The sequence below is a fragment of the Pygoscelis adeliae genome, unplaced genomic scaffold (assembly GCF_000699105.1).
Source record: "Pygoscelis adeliae isolate BGI_AS28 unplaced genomic scaffold, ASM69910v1 Scaffold166, whole genome shotgun sequence".
NCBI lineage: Eukaryota > Metazoa > Chordata > Aves > Sphenisciformes > Spheniscidae > Pygoscelis > Pygoscelis adeliae.
Genome location: NW_008825156.1, coordinates 2,773,178 through 2,795,468, shown reverse-complemented (window position 1 = coordinate 2,795,468; position 22,291 = coordinate 2,773,178). Strand labels below are relative to the sequence as shown.

General features: G+C 40.6%; 1 protein-coding gene across 1 annotated transcript in view; it reads right to left on the bottom strand.

The window, feature by feature from the left end:
• The window catches only part of PTPN5 (protein tyrosine phosphatase, non-receptor type 5 (striatum-enriched)), a 38,439-nt gene extending 17,576 nt beyond the window's left edge, over positions 1-20,863 (bottom strand). The window contains exons 1-6 of the mRNA XM_009328538.1: positions 20,705-20,863; positions 19,652-19,771; positions 17,717-17,800; positions 11,834-12,072; positions 8,347-8,536; positions 5,211-5,295 (exon numbers count right to left, since the gene is read on the bottom strand). Coding sequence (XP_009326813.1) covers positions 5,211-5,295; positions 8,347-8,536; positions 11,834-12,072; positions 17,717-17,800; positions 19,652-19,771; positions 20,705-20,863 — 877 coding nt within the window. The remainder of the gene's footprint in view (positions 1-5,210; positions 5,296-8,346; positions 8,537-11,833; positions 12,073-17,716; positions 17,801-19,651; positions 19,772-20,704) is intronic.
• Between the last annotated feature and the right edge of the window lie 1,428 nt (positions 20,864-22,291).

Below are 22,291 nucleotides of genomic sequence, written 5' to 3'. Positions count from 1 at the left end.
AAAATGTTACTATAAAAAAAAGGAAAGAGGGGTTGGGGTAATTTGGCTTCTTCTGATAGTTTTACCCACTCTCTGAAGCCTGCTCAATTGTTCCTGTTGCGGAGTCAGTGTCCCAGAGTGACTCTGGAAAAGCAGTTTTCTGCTCCAGGAAATTACTTCTCCATTTGTTAGGTCAACAGACTCATTCTGGCTTGTAAGACATTAGAATACCGTTTGTGAAATGACAGCAAACAGCTTTTCTCCCAAACCATAAACACACATTCCTTGCACATAGGCAAGCCAGACAACAGTAAGTCCTTCCCTGTTTTGTCTTGGCAGTGAACTAAACTCCAAGATGTGCTATTAACAAATATAATAGTTAAAGAGAAATTAAAGAATATGAACAGTCTCTTGTACTTTGCATAAGTCTCTTCAGTACTTGAGTCTCCCTCATTGGAGCTGTTTATGAAGCATTATTCTTGTTTTAATAAGATGACAAATGAAAACATTATTCCACCTGAGAAGTTCAGTCCAGTTCCCACTGAAGTCAATGGGAGCTGTTCCACTGATTTTAATGTGAGCTGACACAGGCCCACGTTCATCCACTTTCACCAGTACTACACAGTTTGTTATCATTGACAAGAAACATCCTCCTGACAAGAGGCCTCAACAAACAGCAACACCATGTATCACCAGGAGAATATTAAAAACAAACCACAGATGACTTCTTCATAAAAATATCCAGCCTGCTTAGAAACCAGAACAAAATAAAAACACATGCAAAACCACTGTGGTATTGGGTAAAGCACAAAGGACTAAGCACACAGTAATTTCTACAGTACTACAAACACAGACTCAGCATGAAATGCTGTCCTCAGAATGGATTCATGTTATCTATTGTGTGTTAATATAATCACAATCCACAAAGCAAAGATATTAACAAAGATACTGTTTTATAGCACGGAAGTACTGAAAACAGCGAGTTCCTCTCTAATACAGTTCCCTCCTGCTCAACTTTGCTCACGTCTCTAGTGCTGGGAAGATGGTGAGACAAGAGATAAAATCCGCTTTTTAATCAGTAATTCTGATAGCCTGCAACATGTCACACCATTAAAAAGCTGACATTGGTTGCCAGATGTTTATTCAAATATCACTGGACTGGTTAGTTAGATGCCTTGCATGAAGTCCCTTTGCCTGGGTTTTATGCAGTCATCCATGGAGTCTACTGAAGTTTGAGTAAAAATTACATAATTTTTCCCTACTAATAATAGCAGTAATACTACGTTGTCCATCTCATGGTGGGTCTTTAGGGAGAAATATAACAGATCTGAAGAACTCTATCAACAGGTGCCACAGACTTTTAAGCACAGGCTTCCTTTAGTATTCTTCAACTGCAGTAGAATTTGAGTTACTTTTCACTGTGGACTTTTTTATTGCTGTATCCACAAATATTAAAACATTATTCAGAATATGCTTTTACTTTAAATTATAATACTTGGCTTGTGATTTTTCTGTTAACGTAGTATTTATATTTGTTAAGGCAGTACGTTAGTGAACAGTTTCAACCTTATTTCATATAAGAGAGGCCTATTAACGCACTATAATATAAGAACGTGCACTGTTTTGCAGAAAGTGTAACCAAAGCTGAATTGCATCTCTTAGAAATACATAAACAGGAATAACTCCTCCTTTAAAAAAAATCATAACAAGACTTTAATATAAAAGTTTACTGAAAATTTCAAATTCGTACTGCAGAGAGGCATTTAAGCAAAATCAAATCCTACTCTTAATGAAAACATTTCTCCCAGGACAAAACCAGCGCACAAGGCCAGGTTCAAGAAGACACCATGCCTTTAAAAAAGCAGTAGTAGTCTGCATCTCTAAGAAACCAAATGATATGTCAGCTATTTTTTCTACAGTCTCTTTTATGGCCATTCTGCATTGACACTAGGTCTGACATTTTAGAGGAACTCGCTAAACTTAACTGAAATGTTCTGCATAACTTAAAGAGGTGTAAAAGCAATAGAGCTATGTAGAAATTTAACAAGTTTGTCTAGACATTACTCTTGAAAAAAGGATTCAATGAGATTGATATACAACGTGTTCCAATCAGTTCTTGCCATCTCTGGAATTCTATAACAAGAACATCCTTTTCTATACATTCAGAAAGTGCCTCCAAATATCTTAGAAAAAAGTTATTTTCCAGGAAATGCCATAGGACTCATCCCCAGAAGAGGACTGTCTGCAAACAAACAAATTCATAGTTATAAAATATCCAAATCAACCTCCTTAGCTTGGCGTTTTCCCAAAAACACCCTTCTGCTATCGAAAAGCCACCTTCTAAGCCATTTTACTACTAACAGCAAAATTGGAGAATCTGCAAAAAGAATTTACTACAAAAGAAACATAAATGAGATTAATTACAGACTATTATGCTGTCTCTCACTTACTACAAACAACTCTAGGGTTGCAAGTAACTGATCATTATGTTAAGTGACTGCTTACCTTTTAATGATAACTGCCTAGATTGCTTCTGGCAATGCAGCTGGTAAGGGAATTTTAGTTACTTTTTAAATTAAATTTAATTAAATTTAATTTAAATTTGACGTTCCCTACAATAATCAGTTGTCCGAGTCTGCTCTACTGCAGCTTGTTCAGCAGTTCCTGCCATTACTGCTTTCTGCAGCTAGAACTTGGAGGAACGGTAGGTAGATACCCAAGGCAGCATAGGTTACATTTGGTCAGCTCAGAAATGAAAGTCAGTGGATGGTCAAAGCCTGAAAAGCACTGGACTCTCCCTCATCTTGCTTCTGGTTCCCTCTCCTACTTTGTGCGTGGATGGTTTACTGGGATCCTTGGCTTTGAAGCATAAAGGGGACATTTAGCTCTCCTTGCTAGTATCTTTACTGCCAGCACCAAGCTCTTCAAAATGGAGGTAGTTGAATAGAAGTGAACAGTCAGCCTCTTCTTTCCTCAGCAGTATCAAGCCATCCTTTGGTCACAGCCAGGGATAGAGTTGCACAGAGGTTACTAGTTTTGGAATTAATTCAGAAAAAATATCCAGACCATAATGAGCTTGGAATAAGCTTGTTAATCCTTGGAGGCACAGAATCATACAATCATTTAGGTTGGAAAAGACCTTTAAGGTCATCGAGTCCAACCGTTAACCTAGCACTGCCAAGTCCACCACTAAACCATGTCCCTATGTGACACATCTACACATCTTTTAAATATATATCCAGGGATAGTGACTCCACCTCCGTGGCCAGCCTGTTCCAGTGCTTGATAATCCTTTTGGTGAAGAAATTTTTCCTAGTGTCCAATCTAAACCTCCCCTGGCGCAACTTGAGGCCATTTCCTCTCGTCCTATCACTTGTTACTTGGGAGAAGAGACCGACACCCACCTCACTACAACCTCCTTTCAGGTAGTTGTAGAGAGCGATAAAGTCTTCCCTGAGCCTCCTTTTCTTCCGATTAAACAACCCCAGTTCCCTCAGCCGCTCCTCTTAAGACTTGTTCTTCAGACCCTTCACCAGCTTCGTTGCCCTTCTCTGGCCACGCTCCAGCACCTCGACGTCCTTCTTGTAGTGAGGGGCCCAAAACTGAACACAGTATTCGAGGTGCGGCCTCACCAGGGCCGAGTACAGGGGCACGATCACTTCCCTGCTCCTGCTGGCCACACTATTTCTGATACAGGCCAGGATGCCATTGGCCCTCTTGGCCGCCTGGGCACACTGCTGGCTCATGTTCAGCCAGCTGTCGACCAGCACCTCCAGGTCCTTTTCCGACAGGCAGCTTTCCAGCTGCTCTTCCCCAAGCCTGTAGCGCTGCATGGGGTTGTTGTGGCCGAAGTGCAGGACCCGGCACTTGGCCTTGTTGAACCTCATACAGGTGGCCTCAGCCCATCAATCCAGCCTGTCCAGGTCCCTCTGCAGAGCCTTCCTACCCTCAAGCAGATCAACACTCCCACCCAACTTGGTATCGTCTGCATGGTAGGGTAGAAACTAATTATCTTATCTGGAGAGGTCAAAGTAACAACAATGGCTGCTAGCAGATATCCATACGGCTGAGATGAAGTTTGCAGCAAATAATTAACCCATTGAGTGATCATTCTTAAAAATATATGGTAGTGGGCCAACTGGCATCTGTTTACAACTCTGGAACTCAAAGTACACATTAGATACCAAATTCAGAACATATAGATCACTTAAAATCTAGCAGTTTGAGCATCTGAAATCACTACCCACTTTTACAATCTTACCTTTCCAGCAAAACAGTGAATTAATACGTGAATGATTCACCTCAGCCATTAGCACAGAAATTGTGAAACGTGGCTGAATGTTTTTACACTTCTGGTCTAAGGTGGAGTACAAAGTCATCAGAAGGGTTGTGCACATTGGATCACTGGCTGCAGCTGCTGGAGTTGCAAGTCTAGATAAAAAAATCTCTTCTGGAATGATTTCCAATTCAGGTTCATTGAATAAAATGATAGGTATAGCTGAGGACATTTTTGACTTCTCTGCACTTATCTTTGCTAACCTGACACTGAACCTTTCAGGCTTTGCAAACAGAGCTACTGTGGCTAGTGGTAGCATCTTCCAACAATGGCTTAGAGCAAAAAAGAGGCATGACATCTAATTGTATCACTTTTCAAAATAACTTTAAGTATGACATGGGAAAATGATGACACTTGTAAAAATTTGTACCAAAAAGTTTCTCGAAACTCCTGCTCCTGGCTACAAATAAAAATAGTATAATAGGAAAGAAAAAGATTTTGATTTTCTGTATCATCTTAATGCCATCAGGCTAGCGCCTAATATTCTCAATTTGCATTTGAGGCATGATTCTGAGAAAAACACCAGTCGGGAAAATAACATTGCTAGAATTTAGTCCTTCTAAGTAGTTTAATCAAAGAAACTACTAAGTAACATCTGAATAAACACACCAAGTTCTTGGGTAGAATTTTTAAGCAGCACCAAAAGATGCAATTCTAACGACTTATAAACTTAAGTGCTGCTAATGTTCAGTGAATCTTAGGTTCTTCATGCTCTATACCTCTTTTAAAATTTGATTTATGCTTTGAAGCCCTGTTGCTGCTTCATAAATATGGCCTTTGGACAATACATGGTAGTGACAGCACACTTGATGCATTCTAGAAAGGAAAGTGCAAAGCCCTTCAGCATGTGGAATAAACCACCCTGCCTCAGTGACTTAAAAAGCAGGAAACTTACTTGGGAGAATTGTTTTGTAGCGATTCTTACGCACTAAGCCTGGAATATCATATTCCTTTGGATCCACAAAGTTCATTGGAATTTCCTGTTAAAAAAAAACCACAAACACCACAAAACACAGTAGGTAGTATTATTAGATTCACAAAAGGAATAAAAACCCCAAGCCCATTACGTCCTGCCTGTGAGGGAGGCAAAGTGATGAAGTCAACTGACACATATGGTGCAGTACTTCTAGCAATTTACCACCAAAGTATGATTGATGTTTCCTTTTACTGTCACTGGCTTTCTTTTCTGAAATCCTTAATATGAAAACGCTCATAGTGACTAATTCATTGAGCAATCCGTGCGATGGCATTATGTTATTATTATATTATCTCCTAATATTATTAGAACTGAATCGCAAGTGTAGGCACAGAACTAAGCAAAAAGTGGTACGTAAGATACTCTGCTCCAGAAGCAATGGACCTCAGACACCATCCTTTCTGACTCACACTCCTCCTTCCTCTCTGAGGGTGGAAGGAAATAATTTGCTAGTGATTCTCACCAGCAACAAATTATGACCTACATTATGACAGGTTGGCGTACTGACCTGACCCTATGGAGCTGGGGGAGTGTCACTCTTTTTGCTCACCACACTTTGCTGTCCTTGCCCATGGAGCTTTAAACAAGTGTTCAGGGATCACCTGCTCTCTACACTACTGACCCAAAGAACACACAAAGATGGAGGGGCTTCTTATTCTCCACTACTCATATCCCGCAACTAAGTGACCAACGCCAGGCAGGAACAAACAGGAATCTGCCACCAACTGGAGTCAGTAGGCATGTGATGAAATGGGATGTGTCAACCAGGCTCAGTAGAGAAAGGGCTCATGGGAGCTTGGGAGCAGAGCTGGTCATCCCAGCTGCTGCACACTGGATTTGAGAGGCCAGTACTGGACATACTGGTAACGGGAGTCAGGGTTGAGTAAGACAAGCCTCACTCTGGGAAGAAACTAAGATGAGCAGAGCTATTGACTATGGTAAATTCTGTAGCTTTAGAAGACTGACTATCTGTATCCTGTCTCTTACACAGCACTGAGCATACTGTTGGGCTTAACCAGAGGCAATTAATGATAAAAACATTTTGTTGAAGTAGTTCCCTATCAATTTGAGAAACCGCATGGGAATGCAACCTTCATGTTTTCCTCAATCGTTACTTGGTATTTAGTCACCCAAAATTCTTCCTGAACCAAGCTCCATGGTCTCTCTTTGGGACTTACGTCATTCACCGCTCAAGCAAATTTTTGGTGAAATCAACAGGACTTCTGCCTGAGTAAAAACTCTAAACCTTGTAAGAATTTCAGGACTTAGCCCTGCAAGTGACATCTCCTCTGACTTTTCTTCCAAAATGAAACACAGCTGCTTGCTTCATCATGGGTCTGGACTTTGAAAACCAAGTAGGTTGGACAGGCTGAAAATACATGATGCAGAGCTAGCTGGTGATAACTGTTCCATAAAAAAAATAACTAGTTTACAATTTTTAATTACAGAAACGACATTTTTATTACACAGCGTTTTTATCTACGCCTTTTCAGTTTTCATTAAAGAATGAAAATGACTTGGGATAGTTTGGCTTTTGAATGATTTTTCTGAACACCAGGAAAACTAATTCAAAATCTCAGAGAAATGAAGCATATTTTTTCCTACTTCTAACACTATTTTCTTTGCTTGAAAGCTACAGTGCACCTCAGAGACTGATGAAACTGTATGTGGACTTGTTCAGCAGTCAATTCAGACACTGGCTAAGCAAACACTTCCTCCCTAGAACAGCAATAGATGCTTTACTTTAAAAGAATCAGGGCCTGCCTACACAAAAGCTGCTTTTCTTCAACTTGTACAGCACTAAGTGAATTAAACACCACAGATATTTGGCGGTCTGTTTTAAAACAGAAGTCCAGACTATTTCATCTCCCCCGTGCTTGTAAAGTGGGAAAAAACCCCAAACCCTGAAGTTGTACAAGGAGGGAGGACAGCAAGTGATACTCAAAGTGTTACTCCTGCCCTTTCAGGGCCTCATAAAGAGGACAGGCTGAAAAGGCTGTTGCAAAACATCATCTTCGTCCTGCTCTGCTGAGATTCCATGCTTAAGAGAATATTTGACTTGGCAGCATTAAATTCAGTAGCTCTTGATCAGTAGCTCAAATAGCGCAGCATGCAAAGACTGTACCCTGGTTACCTCCCATCTTCTGCAGGAATTTACAACCCTGCCTAGTAGACATAATACTCATAGCCACTGCAGCATTTTGCATGTTTTTTTTGCCAGGTATAATAAACATGACAATGCCTATCACATGGACACTTGAGCAGTTAGGGAAGAGACTCATAGAATGCAAAGATCTAAAAAGCCAGGCTATTCACCACCCGAAATGTACCTGGCCTTTATCCTAAACTACTTAGAAATCCAATTTTCAACTGCTTGCTTCATCTGTGTACGTATATTTTTTTCCCAGAATGAGGCAAAGAATTCTTTCCCCCAAAGCAACAGTGAGCGAAGGAAGCATACTTCAGAATCCTAAAAGCAACTGACAGAGCAGCTTACAACTAGTAAATAATTTTTGTGCAGAAAAAAACCCAGTAAGACATACTTTCTGTGGCTCCTGCTGAGTGACACAGCCATCCTGTGCTTCGGTTATCTGGAGAACATTCAGGCTTGGAAAGTAGCTCCATGCCAAGCATTCAACAGCAAAGAGCATGCACTTGGACTAATTTAATCCCTAGGGCAACTCCAGGCACATTTCAAGAAGTTATGCCTATAGCAAACTTGGCTTTTCTTCTGTACTCTAGTGAAAAAGTTTGGGTTTTTTGTTAAAAAGTAGCATTCCAACAGAAAAAAAAAAGAGACTTGTGAAAACGAAGCTTTTATTTTTTGTTGCCAGAACCAATTCTCTGGTTTTTAAGTGGCAATATCACTGAAAGCTTTCAGACACTGTCATTTCAAGGGATGACGAATTTCGGAATTGCATTAAATGCTTCACTGATGGAAGTGGACTTTGTATGTACTAATTTTAGACTTGCAGAAAATAATAGCAAGGTTCATAGAAGAGAGACAACATCCCATTCTTCTGATGCTCCTAGAAGAGAAAGGTCAGATACTCACAAAGAACTCTGCCTGGAGTATGAAAGGATCCAGTGCTTTCTTGTGCAGTTCCTCTTCAGTAAGGATGTTTGATGCCGTCTGAAGGTATTCTCGGGCTGACTGTTCTCGTGGTGACATGACATAGCCAAAACCTTGCTCAGAACAGCCTGGGGTACACATATCCAGTGTGAGCGAAACATTTGAACCTCTCCTGCAAAACAGAGCGATCGGAGTTTGCTTACAGCAGAACAGACTGACCCATCATTGTCAGCAATGGATACAGTCCCAATGACAAATAAACAGCAACTTTAGAAAAGCACCCAGCTGGTTCTGCTGTGTACATTATGGTCACTAACTGTGAAAAATGGGTGATGCTTGTTATGTAGACAAGACCAAAAGATGATTTTTTACACTGGAATTTGAAGGCCAACACTTTCAAAGTGTTGTCTGTAGTGAGGTAACTGTATACTTTGTCACCTAAATGGAAGCAACTTGCTTGTCAAAGGTGCTGAGCAGGCAACTGCAGGAAAGTTTTCATACTTGTGTAAATCACACCATATTTTTGGATGCCTGAATACAGACTGACATTTTAGACACCACAGATGAGAATATTGGTCTTAGTTTTCATCAGGCCAGATCCTACTGAATAACCATTTATTAGTAGCACAGACAACATCAGTGGGGTAAGATCTTGGGATAAACATTACCAGTTCAACATTAATTAAGACAGACATGAGATGCAAACCATTACAGCAAATTATTTTTCTGTCTGAAAAACTTTCTTTCCACAACAGTACATCACGAGAAGGATAAAATGAAGGTCCAAACATTTTAACAGTTACAGAGATGCTGTTGAGTATAGAATTTTTAGTGGCTTTTATTTAAGTTAGCCACACAATAAAGCAAAAAAGTCAAAATGCCTGTATCGTTTATTGAACGCAGTTTTGAAGCATTTCTGAGCTTCTGTCAATCTCGCATATCACAGACAAAAGTAAGATTCAGATGCCATCAGTGAATCTATATTTAAATATCTTTAACATAATAATAAAATCATACAGTATGATGATTACCAGGTGTAAAGTTCTATGCATCCACACAGTAAACCTACTTTTGATGACTTTCAACTGGCAAAATCTAGTTGGAAGGTGATTGCAGGAGCTATTGAAAAACAATGCAAACGTGCAGCATGACTAGCTCACAAAGACGACAGTAGAAGCTGTTGCTTGGATCACAGCCCTTTTCCGGATTCAGGAGTTTTTCCAAAATAATGTGCAGCCAGCCTACTGCTGGCAGGATGATTCACAGTCATGGGGAAATGATTTTGGATGAAACATGATCACTAGTGGTAGACACCAAATCTTTAGTGACACCTTTCAAAAGGTTTTGTTCCTACCCTGTGTGCTGTTAAATTGCTACTACATTCCTCCCCAGAAACAGATGCATTTGGTAACAAATACTTTGGGTTCTTTTAAGGTAGAAGAAGCTACATATATAGATATATTAATAGTTCTTCAGCATGAGGAAATGAGATTGTTTCTTCTTAAGAGTAACATTCAGTGCTGTTTGAATTTAGTTAGTGACTACCCTTCTAATGGCGTAGATGGTTAAAGAATGAGAGGAAAATTACGATGAAGAAGCAGAACGGATGCAGAAAAGGGATAGGCAGATAATTCAACACAACACCAAACAAAGGAAGAGTGACCAATGCTTGATGTAAATTAAATCTGTCAGCGTGCAGCCCAAACCTGAAATGATGTCTGGCTTCTCAAGCACATGTGTATGTTGAAAACTAGTTTATTTTACATCTTAAGTGTACACGTTCTACCTAGTGTGAGCATTTCAAGCAATTGCTTTGTTTTTCCCATCTCTACTTCTTTGACAGTTTTTTAATTGTAATTCATTACTTGAATCAACTGATATTCCCCAATTCTCTTGAAACAGTCAGTATCTTTCCTGCAGGCTAGCAGTCACCTGAGAAGAAATGTTAGCATCTTTAAAATGAGAGAGATGGAATGAAATTGGGGATGGTGATGCATTTCAAGCCCAATCTTGCCCATAATGAAAAACAATGGCAAAACTCACTGATAGCAGCAGGTTCAGGGACAAGCCCCAGAGGTTACTGCAATCTCAAATATAAAGTAGAAGAATATAACAATAAAAGGTAGGACATTTTAGGAAAAATGTTGTAAACAAGAATAAAGTGAGGAAAAACATTCTAAGCTTACAGAGTGCAAATTAAAAGCCTCTTCTGTAACATTCCCTTTTACTGTGTCATGTGGCACTTTGGAAACTCAGCATCATACTTTTTAAGTTTTGCCCTTTAAGTTTTAGATATGAGAATTAACTATGATTAGAACTCCAATTAAGCCTGAAAATCTAGAAATAAAGAAAGGTGATAAATCGCTATGTTGGCCCTTCAGTAACCTCATTCTTATCATCGCCTTTGCAGAATTTCTTCATGGGATTTCTGTGCTCAAGATCTTTGTTCTCTTTCACTAAGACAATTGCAAGAACACAAAACAGAAAGACGCAGGCTGCCAACAATATAAACTCAAGCTTCCTGTAGTCCACAGAAGACAGGAACCTTAAACCAACCTCAGCCTCAGAGATGAGGATGCTAAATCTGGTGTACTTCCTTTCACTCATCCATTCACTCACATATACAGACACACTGGCAAAGTGAAATAAAATAATCTTATGGATGAAAGCATAAGGATAGTTCAGTCCAACTGAACACTCAGTAACTCTGCTGAACATTCCCCTGTCTCAACTCACACATTCTGGAATTCACCCATCTCCGGGCCTTTTAAAGTTTACCCAGTACAGGTGACCTTTCTGTGAGATGTACAAGTGAAGATGGAGAAATGCAACACAAATAAATACTGCATCATTCCTATCTTCCTTTTATCTTAAAACTGCCTTTTCCCAGCTGTGAATCTCTCTGAGAAGCTCCATTGCCCCACTGGTTCAAGGAGTGAACACCAGATAACCCCAAAGTTTCATTACTGGGTTAATTTCAAAGGAATTCATTTACTTTTGGACTAACCCATTTATATGAGAATTATTGCAGATTACCATTTGTCCTATGGTTTGCTTTTGGAGAAAGGACTAATCCTCCAGCATGAGTAACAGAAAAAAATTAACAAGATCCACCTCTTTCAGAGGTAAAAGCTTTCACCGCCCTATAGTGGATTTCATGCTATGCAGTTGCCATCTCAGGGAATGGCAAGAGACTGATCCAATACAAATGGATATTTCAAAGGAAAGAAATGGCACTTTTGAATAACGCTTGTTGACAGCCATCTAGAAACAGTCTGTTTTTTGGCTAATATTTTTATATTTATGACCGGACTGAAAACAAGACAGGAAATAAAGCAGGTGCTTGGCTTTAAAACCACATTTTAAAGTGACATTGCATGAAGGCAATAAAGCTTCCTACTCGGCACAGAACTCCTAAATGCACAAAATCTGGGACCAGACTTTCCCCTAGTAATCACATCTACCCTACCTTTCTTGCAAGCCCACGGATTTAACCGTTAGAGTAGCTGGATCTGTCTCCGCTTTAATGTCCATTACGCAGTCAAAGACCGGAGTCTCTGGTACGGGATCCAAATCTAGGAAGTCATCCTCATTTTTATCCTCTGTCCACTCTGAGTACGTGAATGAAGGCTGCCGGCTCACAGATTGGCGTCTGTCCTCTTGTAGTGGAAAAGGGGGGTCTGGACGGGCTCTGAGTAGATGCCAAAACTGGAGGAAACAAACATTTAAGAAAGCTTTCTGCTTGTTGCCAGCCCTTCCATACAGCCTAGAGGGTTGGTTGGTCTTTAGGGCAGCATCCCAGCTTACTATAACGTATTGGAATTGGAGAGTATTGAACAGGACAGGAATGTTCCATGCAGGAGTAGCTTTGTGGTGCATGTTACAAGGATTCACATCTACCCATTCAAACCTGCTTTCAGCCACAGAGGTTTCCACAGAGCTGGCCAGGCTTAACTCGGGGATACAGTGGAAGCAGAATGTGCTTGTGACCATCATATGCAAGCCAACGTGATATCACTGTCCTTTTGTTCAGTTTCTTCCCCTTCCTAGGCTTGTTTACAAAATAAAAATCTACTATACTATTCTACAAATCATACCTTTCCTGACTTAATGGTCTTCCATCTAAAATTTAGATATAGCTGGGTTAAGAAAAGTAAACCTAATTTTCCTGAACTACACATCTTTGATAATCTGGCACTATACCCTGAATTCATGTATAAACCAATCATTTTTTAAAGAGGCCTTGATTTTGATGCAACTGGTTTTGAGGCTCAGAATGCCCATTTCAGTTTCTGGCCAGTGGCAAAGTCTGTTTTGTAATCTAATTATCCGGTTTAAACATGGTATAGACATTAAATAATAAATCTTGTGAAGTTCTAGGACATAAATGTAATAGTAAAGTTTATATTATAAACTAATGAAGGGTTTGAAATGGCAAGAATCTAAAAAGTTACTGTATATTGGTTTGCATGGATGCTGTGGCAGACTAGATGATTTAGAGGTTGTATCAGTAGACTGTTTAATCCTACACACAGGCCTCAGTTAAAAATTTCAAGTCCACCTCTAAATTCCAGGATCTGGAACCTTAGGGCAACTTCATCCCTCTAGCACTGAACTAGGAGCAGTATCACTCAGGCTAAATGTTATACAAACTATATTGTACTGCCATGCATCCTTTTGAGACTAAGAAGAACAGGTTGTATTTTCCAAAGTAAAGTGTCTTCTGTCCTTTTCTTATATGGCTTTTAAATAGGCAGTTGAATTTAGAAAACGTGCCATTAAAAAAGGTCAAATTTCTCTTTCTAGGCTACTAAAGCACATTAGCTTGTACAGGATTTTAAACAACTATTTTCTTGTGCCTGTGTGTCTTCATGTACTCTCACTTCTCTGAGAAAGAATGAAAGGAAGCGAAGCAAATTTTAATTTCGGTCCATAGTCAGCTTTAGCGAATGTTAAGACTCTCATAAAGCAGCAGTATTCGTTTGACAGTTACTTCACACAATATGTTTTTTGTTTCAGTTAATCAGAGTACACAGTAAATACAAAAGCAAACATAGGAACATGATTACTAGACTTCTATTTTACACAAATTTGGGGGCAAATCTGAACTGAGTCTGTCCCATATGCTTGGCCTGTTAGATGAAAAGCAAGAAGCTTGAAGATCTGATTCTATTTTCATTTCCCAAGATGACTTCTGGAGCTTGGCAGTCCCACAGTACTAGCCACGGTTCTTTCACTTACTGCAAGACTGTAATAGCTGAGCAGTTCACAGTGTAATGTATCTCCTCAACAACTCTGTACTGCTGGAGAGTGCTGTTGTTACTAAAATCAACACTTGTGCTGAGGGCCAAGTTGAAGGTCTGGGTACCAATTATGCATTACAGATTCTAGAGCTGCTGTGGTGACACAGGATTGATTTTACTGGTGACTTAACATACTGTAAATCCAAAGGAACAAAAAGTTCACCCTAGAAAAAAAGCAGCTTTTCTTTAGATTGAAAGGAGTGTGTGGTAAATAAGGAACTGCCAAAGACACTGGAAGAAATTAAGCTATACTTAAAAGTGATGGGGTTGAACTAAATAATGGAAAAATAGGCAGCTCTGAAAACCTGTTCAGGAGGACTAGACAGCTCTATGCTGGTTCTCTGCAGCTGCCTGGGTCTTAAAACACCATTATATGAGGCAGAAAACAGACAGCATCACTAACACAAGCCTCAAGCACTCTATCCAGTCTTTTATTTTCACTGTGATTGCTAACCTCCCAACACATTCTGGTACCTGGGTATTCTCAGAGAAGTGCCTCAAACCTTAGCTGAGGTCTGCTCTCCCGAAGAATTTGCTCTGCTCGTATTAGAGTCACAAACTGCCTGATACAGGTATGAGCTGCACTTTAGCAAGTGCACAGTCCAGACAGGGCCTCTCTTCTCTTGGTATCACTTCTGAGAACCCACTTGACCACCATTTCTCAGCCTCTTTAGGCGGCCCAACAGTTATTGCTCTACATTAAAGCAACAAATTACCTGTATAAAAAGGCACATTTTCTCCCTTCCCCAGGGAACTACTAAAGCATTACTGTAAGTTACTGGATAAAAAAAATGCATAAACTGCTTTTCACTGGTATGCCATCTAGTATATACATCAGTGTGGGACTGATCTATCAGGTCCATCTATAAAGACAGAAGGGTATATTTGGGAAAGAAAGATTTCATCATAAACGCACTCCTTAATGTAAAAGACCCCTTTAAGGTCTCTTCTAGGCAGTGCATTGCTTAAAACTCATGAAAAATCAAAAATAAAAAAAATAAAATTAAAAAAAAAGAAGAAGATATCACTCAGCTGAAAAAGAGGGAAAAATAAAGAAAACTGTCTTCATGCAACTATCTGTTGTCTACCAGGCTGGGATTCTAGAAACCCTGCTTAGCTCCATCACTACATTATTTTCAATGTTCTGCTAATGACTATTTTATACCTTATTCCCTAAATACTGATAGAAGCAGATGTTTTCAAATTGCAAAGCAGCATGACCTGGGCTGCACCAAAAGAAGCGTGACCAGCAGGTCGAGGGAAGTGATTCTGCCCCTCTCCTCTGCTCTGGTGAGACCCCACCTGGAGTACTGCGTCCAGCTCTGGAGTCCTCAGCCCAGGAAAGACATGGACCTGTTGGAGCGGGTCCAGAGGGGGGCCACAAAAATGATCAGGGGGATGGAACACCTCTCCTATGAGGACAGGCTGAGAGAGTTGGGGTTGTTCAGTCTGGAGAAGAGAAGGCTCCGGGGAGACCTTATTGCAGCCTTTCAGTTCTTAAAGGGGGCTTATAAGAAAGATGGGGACAGACTTTTTAGTAGGTCCTGTAGCAATAAGACAGGGGGTAATAGTTTTAAACTAAAAGAGGGTAGATTCAGACTAGATATAAGGAAGAAATTTTTTACGCTGAGGGTGGTGAAACACTGGAAGAGGTTGCCCAGAGAGGTGGTGGATGCCCCATCCCTGGAAACATTCAAGGTCAGGTTGGACAGGGCTCTGAGCAACCTGATCTAGTTGCAGATGTCCCTGCTCATTGCAGGGGGGGCTGGACTAGATGACCTTTAAAGGTCCCTTCGAACCCAAACCATTCTATGATTCTATGACCCTACGTCAGAGAGTAAGGTAACAGGTAGGTAGGAAGGGATAAGGCTCATATGCTCTCTCTAAACAGCCTCTCCTTCCTAATGCCACTGTTAGAGAGAACATACTGGGCAAGATGGACCATTGGTCTGACCTCACAGGACATTTCTTATGTTCCGGTTCTCTGTGACTTGTCCAGAGAACAGGCTGTCACACAGAGACATTCATGCCTCCACTCTAGCTAGGAGACTGAGACCACAGGAATACAAAACAGAGCAAGCTTGACTATGTGGAAACTGTTATAAAACTGTTTTCTGCACAAAGTCCACTCTCATCTACACTGGTGTAAGTGTTCACTTGCAAGGAGTTACTACATATGCAAAGCAGTTCAAACTGAGATCAGAATTTTTGGTCACAGAGAACTTTCATTTAAAGTTACTTGCTGTGCTAAGAATGGGTCAGCAATAAAATGTTTCCATTCAGCAACAACTAGGTTGGATATGCAGAGAAATCACACCCCTGCTATTTTGATTTCCAGCTCAGAATGTTTTCTGCAAAATTACCTAGAATTCACACAGTTCATCACAATTCTCAGATGTCTCATTTTTGTTCTTTAATATTTGTAATTACAAAATCACCAGAAGTTTATTTTTTTAGGACAAAATTCATCTGGATAAGGAACAGCAGCATCAAAAAAGCAGAAAATTGCCTAAGCCCGGCTAACTTCCTTGCTTACATCAACAATCACAATAATGGAGGCATTAACACTAATTACTGTGTCTTGTGAATGGTTTTACAAAGCACATTCACCCAACACTTTAAACAGACGATTTTGCCACTGTGCTGCCTCTGAGTGATCTTAACCGTGGTATGCAATATGACAAACTTCCTACCAGGGAGTGTGGCCGGCAAATCGAAAGAGGTATTATTCCTGTCTCCTTGGCACTGACGCAGCTGCACCTTGAATACTGTGTCGATTTTAGGCTCTCCAGTTTAAGACAGAGAAAGACAAACTGGAGTGGGCCCAGTGGATGGCTACAAAGGAGGTCAGGAGTCTGGAGCACATGACCTTCGAAAAAGGTGGAGGGAATTGGGCTTGTTCAGCCTGGCAAAGAGGAGGCTGGAGTGATCTAACAGCAGCCTGCAGCTACTCAGAGGGCAGCTCTAGAGAAAATGCCTCCAGACTCTTCTTGGTAGTGGCAGCTGATACCACACGGTACAATGGCCACAAGTTGCAGAAATTCAGCTTGGACATTCAGCTTTGGGAAATTCAGATGAGACATTAGGAGAAAATTCTTCCCCCAAGAGCGCCATGCAGTTGTGGCACAGGTACCCAGAGTCATGGTACATCTCCTTCCCTGGAGGTTTTCAAAACCTGGGTAGAAAAATGCATGGCTGACCTTACCGAGTGTTGGCAACACCCCTGCTTCAAGCAGGATGTGAGACTAGCAATCTCCAGAGGTCCCTTCCCACCAACAGTCCCATGATTCTATGATGTACTTCATTATACTGTGCATCACTCAAACAGCATGTACATGGCACAGCTTCAGCTTCCTGGCTGCCTGAAGGTGCACTGCTGTAAGGACAGGAGGGGATGTTACACCTGCATTTTCAGTAACTACATTCCCAGTCTAACAGAACAGTACACAAGGGTATGAAAAGCCATGTTCAATTACAGCTCCTTAAAAAGAAAGAATTCTCCCTAGCTTTCCCATCTAGCACAACCTTTGTGCCAGTTACACAATCAATGGAGAAACACAATATACTCCTCCTGCTTCCAAACAGCTGACAGCTAACTAGATTAATTGTAGTCATCTTGTTCTGCAGCTGGGGCCTTGGCCTACATCTACAAGGGCATTATATTCACAAGTACACTGGTGCTCTGGAACAGCTATTTCTGCCACTTAAGTCAATGGATGCTCTGCAGGTAATTCATAAGGCAGCAATATTAGATGGTCCCATTACTGGACCACATCCCTTCTATTTAAGTGAAAATAGTTTGCCCATCTGTGGATGGAAAGAATAAAAACCATCAGTGTAATCCCCAATTCATCAAGAAATTGAGTAAGGATAAGCGTAGTCATGATTATTCTATGTAAAGCAAGCAGATAATTATATAGAAATAGCCCCAAAGATGTGGCTTTACAATCAACTTGGGCATAAGATCAACAACTTCAAGTAGATTAGACATCTTATAAAAACTCACTGAAAAAGGGCATGAATATAATTTGCACAGTATCATAACTTACCAGAGATCCTACAAATAACAGTCCTAGAGAAGCTAAAGACAGCAGGATGTATGATGCCACAATGCTCCCGACTCCAGACAGGTCCTGTGAAACAACAGAATTGACAATGATTCGTAAAATATTTAGGGGCACCGTATAGTGTCTGCATGCATGTTCTTGGCAAACTGTGTATTCATTCTTGGATTTCCCATGTAGGTTTAGTCATACCTTACTCTTGTCCCTGAAAAGCCACCACCAACAACAGAAAAATGCCAGGCTTTGGAGAAGATTGAAACTGAAACCACCTCTAAGCCCCAGCATCTCAGAAGGTCTAAAAAATGGATTTCACTTTGAAGGCAAACAGGAAATCTGCTTCCTACCCTCATGCATTGCCAAAATTGAGATCTGGATCCATGATTCAATTTTGCAGCCTGGACCCACGTTTCATTGCCACAGTCAATGTAATTTTATACTGTGGCAAAGGGCTTCGAAGAAAGCTTAGTACTGTTCGGGTAATTGTGGGTCCTTACGTAAAACCCAGACACAGAGGACTTTTCTACATTTTCTACACATTCTGTGAAATACCATCAGGTTCATTCACAGCACTGGCAGTGAAATTCACTCTGATGTCCTAGTCATATTTAAGTAGTTTAGAGTTCAGCCTATTCTCAGTAGTAGGTACAAAATACAATTCTAATGGGCTTCAGTGGGCAAGGAATTTTACTCTGTTTCTGACCCACTAGTACAGCTAAAGATAAATTCAGAGTTAAGAGCTTGTTTTAACATCAGAAGATTTCTTTGCCTTTACCATTTTCAAGTCTAAATTTGCACTGTAAATAGTGCTATAATAAGCAGTCCTCAAAGATATGCATGAACATCTGCACAGACTCATACTTAGGGTGTTCCTGTGGTGCATTCTAGGAATCAGTTTCCTCCACACTGAACACTTATTTTAAGTCAAAATCCTATAAATCAGGGATTTTCTGTCAGGAACAATTTGTTAATGATTGACCCACTGCAAATAAGATACAGGCAATGCTCTTTGAAGAGCTCTGATTGTGCATAATAAATCCAACTAAGAAAGGACAAAGAAAAAGTGCTTCTTTCAAATAAGCAAAAGAGCAGGTGACATCAGCACATAAACATTGTTAAGCAAACAGAGAAAACAGTCTGCACTGTACTTCAGCCACAAGAGGCACTGAGTCAGATTTCCTATTTGTACTGCACAGCCTCTGCTACAAAGATTATGTACAATGAATCTAAACATTCTGATATCAAATACATTTTGCCTGATTTATGAAAGTAGCTGCTCACCATTTAATTAAGGTTCTGTCCACAATAGAGAAATCTGCACTGGGTATAATTACCCCAGTAATTTATCAGATGAATCATACTGGTATACGTGTCATTATGTCATGGTGAGAACCTAAGCAATTTTACTGGGGTAGCTTTGTAGATATAATTGAATCTGTAGACCTAGTACACCTGAAATACTTTTACTGCACATAGATATGCTCTAAACACTCAACAAAAACAGAATTTTGTGACTGAGTATCTTGTGATTTGCACCCTTTATATGGGTTGATCCATTCTTCCAGAATTTAAGCTTCTATCCATCCCAATAAATTAAGGTCCAGCTCTCCCTTTACTCTAGGCTAAACCTTAATGGGCTGATTTCTTATTGCTTTGTTTCATTTGTAATCATTTGCACATTATGAAAAATCTGCTGTGCTGATCTAACGTCATAACCAAAAATTCAGCCCTGTATCTTGGAGATAAAATATGGATCTGTTTTCAGAAAACTCTTTTCACCCTTTCGGGGACACACACAATGCAGCAGTCACTATATTATATGAAGTACATGTGTATTATACTTCTAATCAGAAGAGGTATTAGAAGCACCACCCAAGGCTACTGACATCAACTATATAACCAGAGAGGAGTACAGGGACTTACCTCCCGTTGATCTGACAAAAACTGTTTAAATGGGGTAAGCAAGTAAGACAGCAGGTTAAAGGCATTCTGAGCTGCTGGGATGGTCCCATAAGTGCTGTACCACAGCATCATGCAGAGAAGCTGTGTAATCAATCAGAAAATACATAATGAGCATCTCTCATTATACAAACATTCATTTTCATTTCAAGACTGCATAATTAACTAATTTAGTTTTCATTGATTTCGCGTTGATCATCGTTTTTGCTTTAAGAAGTCAGGTATCTTCTAAGCTGTAGCTTAACAAGAATTAAAAGACTGAATGCTAAATGCTCAGCTACCATTAACTAGATGCATAGCACTAAGTTAATCAAGCTTACTCTGATCTACACTAGCAAAAGGACTGCCCATGTAGCCTGTACATGAGAAGAGCCACAGATTCCTCTGACTTCTGAACTTCCAGCATTACTACTTTTAGATCAAAACTGGTAATTCAATGAACTTTGTATGTTATTAAAAGACTACTAAGGCCTATCTCATACTATGCAAAGCTCTCACAAATAGCCATGTTCACACAGGTATCCCTATAAACAGACAGACAAACATACACATTGAAACATTTCATTTGAACCACTTAAGGTTACTGCACACACCACAGTTAACATAAAACTACAAAAGCAATGATGCGATATTTAACACCCTCACAGAGAGGTATACCCTCATCCCCAACCACGAAGGGCACACTGCAACTTTGAAGGATACACCTCCCAATCCACTTTTTAACAAAACGGTTATGTACCCCCACACGTATCAGCTACAGAAGATGGATTTGTTGAGAGATGGGTCATTTGGCAAAGGAGGCATTTGCAGAGGGGCAGGGAATGGGATGGGAGTCTGGGACATCAAAAGGCAGGGGCTTTGCCCTGCAAAGCAAGGCTGTGAGAGGTGGCTGCAGGAATGAGAGGACTGCAGCTATGTCCATCGCTACATCTACAATGAATGAGGAGGAAACCTCCCAAGCCAACAAAGCTTGAAAGAAGGGTCCCAGCATTTCAAAGTGATGACAAGCTGCCTTACCAGTATCTGTGAGAGGACAAACAGATACATGCTGTCTCCAGGCGTTAATCCATTCCACCAGGCAGCCCAACCAAGCAGTGCTGTTTTCTGGGAGGTCTTCAGGGACTGCTCCTTCCTGTTCAGCTGTCCTTGTCCTTCAGCTTCATCCATTGACTCCATAACAGCTGGACTGGAAAGACCTTCATGTGAAAATGACATGTGCAGGGAATGAATAGTGTGTTACCCTTGCAGTCACCGCAGAGTCTGCAAGGGCTATTGTTTTCCTAGAGACAATGGTTACCTCTCAGTTCTGTAACAGCAAGTGCAGCTCAGGATTGTGAGCGTCACACTCTGTTAGTGCAGCTGTATTCACCTGCCTTCGTCAGAAAAAAGTGAGTGTGGGCGGATAAATTATTTTCCCTTTCTTTCTAGAGGTGCAGGTTCTGGGCTTTGTTGTTAATAAATTCTCATTTACATCGCTGCACCTTTTCGTTTTTACTTTTTAAAAGGAACCATCTGTGCTATTTCCTAGCTCCACACTTCCCAGCTACCTGGTGGCAGAGAACCCATTTTGTCCCTCCCTGCCTCAATTTCTCTATTTCCCCTTATTTGTCTGCTTTGTCTAATTTGATTATAAATTTCTGAGGTAAAGACTGTTTCAGGTTATGTGTCTGAATAGTGCTCAAGGGCTCTGGATTTTGGCTGAGTGTCCTAAGGCACTAATAAAATAGACTTTATTCTAATAACCTACTTCTTGGATGAATTCATACTCGAGAGCTATTTGATAATGTTGTAATGCTATTCCATTCAGTGGAAATATGCACTGGAGTGGCTAGTACCTCAGTAATAGTATTTTGAACACAGTCTGTGTAGATATAAATTAATTTACGAGCTAAAAGGAGTGAAAGAGCAGACCCAGCTGATGTTAAGTACTACTGATTTACATCCTTCTACATGAGGAAAACCCCAAGGCTGCCCTATGTACAACACTATAGCCTTAAGCCTAAGCCAGCCACCTGTGCCCCAGGGAAAGGCTACATTGTTGGCCCTTCCGTGGTTTTTTGAGGCCAGGTTTCTGCAAAATGTTCCTCTCAGACATTTCTCTAAATGTCTCACAATAGCAACTCTAAGTCAGATAAGCATCCATAAATTAGCCACAGCTCTAATTAGGCAAATGAAACATAGGACCCATGTGTCAGCCAAGGGTCTGGCCACTGAGTAAGGATTCATGAAAATATCCCATTCTGATTTCTAAAATACAAAAATGTGAGGGTGGACGGGAACATGAGATGCTTATTCCCACTCTGTGATTGTTCTCCCTCCCCTCACTGGAACAGACCTTAGGACATCCATGCCTGCATGAAAGAACAAGGTGTTTGGGAAGTGCTGATGGCTTCCTCTACAAGGTTCTCCATCCCCACAGCTGCCCAGCAACAAGAGAGTCATTACTGTGTAATGACTGGGGAGACCCGGAGACACAAGAAGGAGCACCTGCAAGGTACTACCAGGCACTTCCCCAGGAGCTCAGGTTACCGGTTTCTCATTTTCAAAATATCTCCAGTCAGTTTACGATGGGTAGTGACCTCAGCAGGGTATGCTGGGTATAAC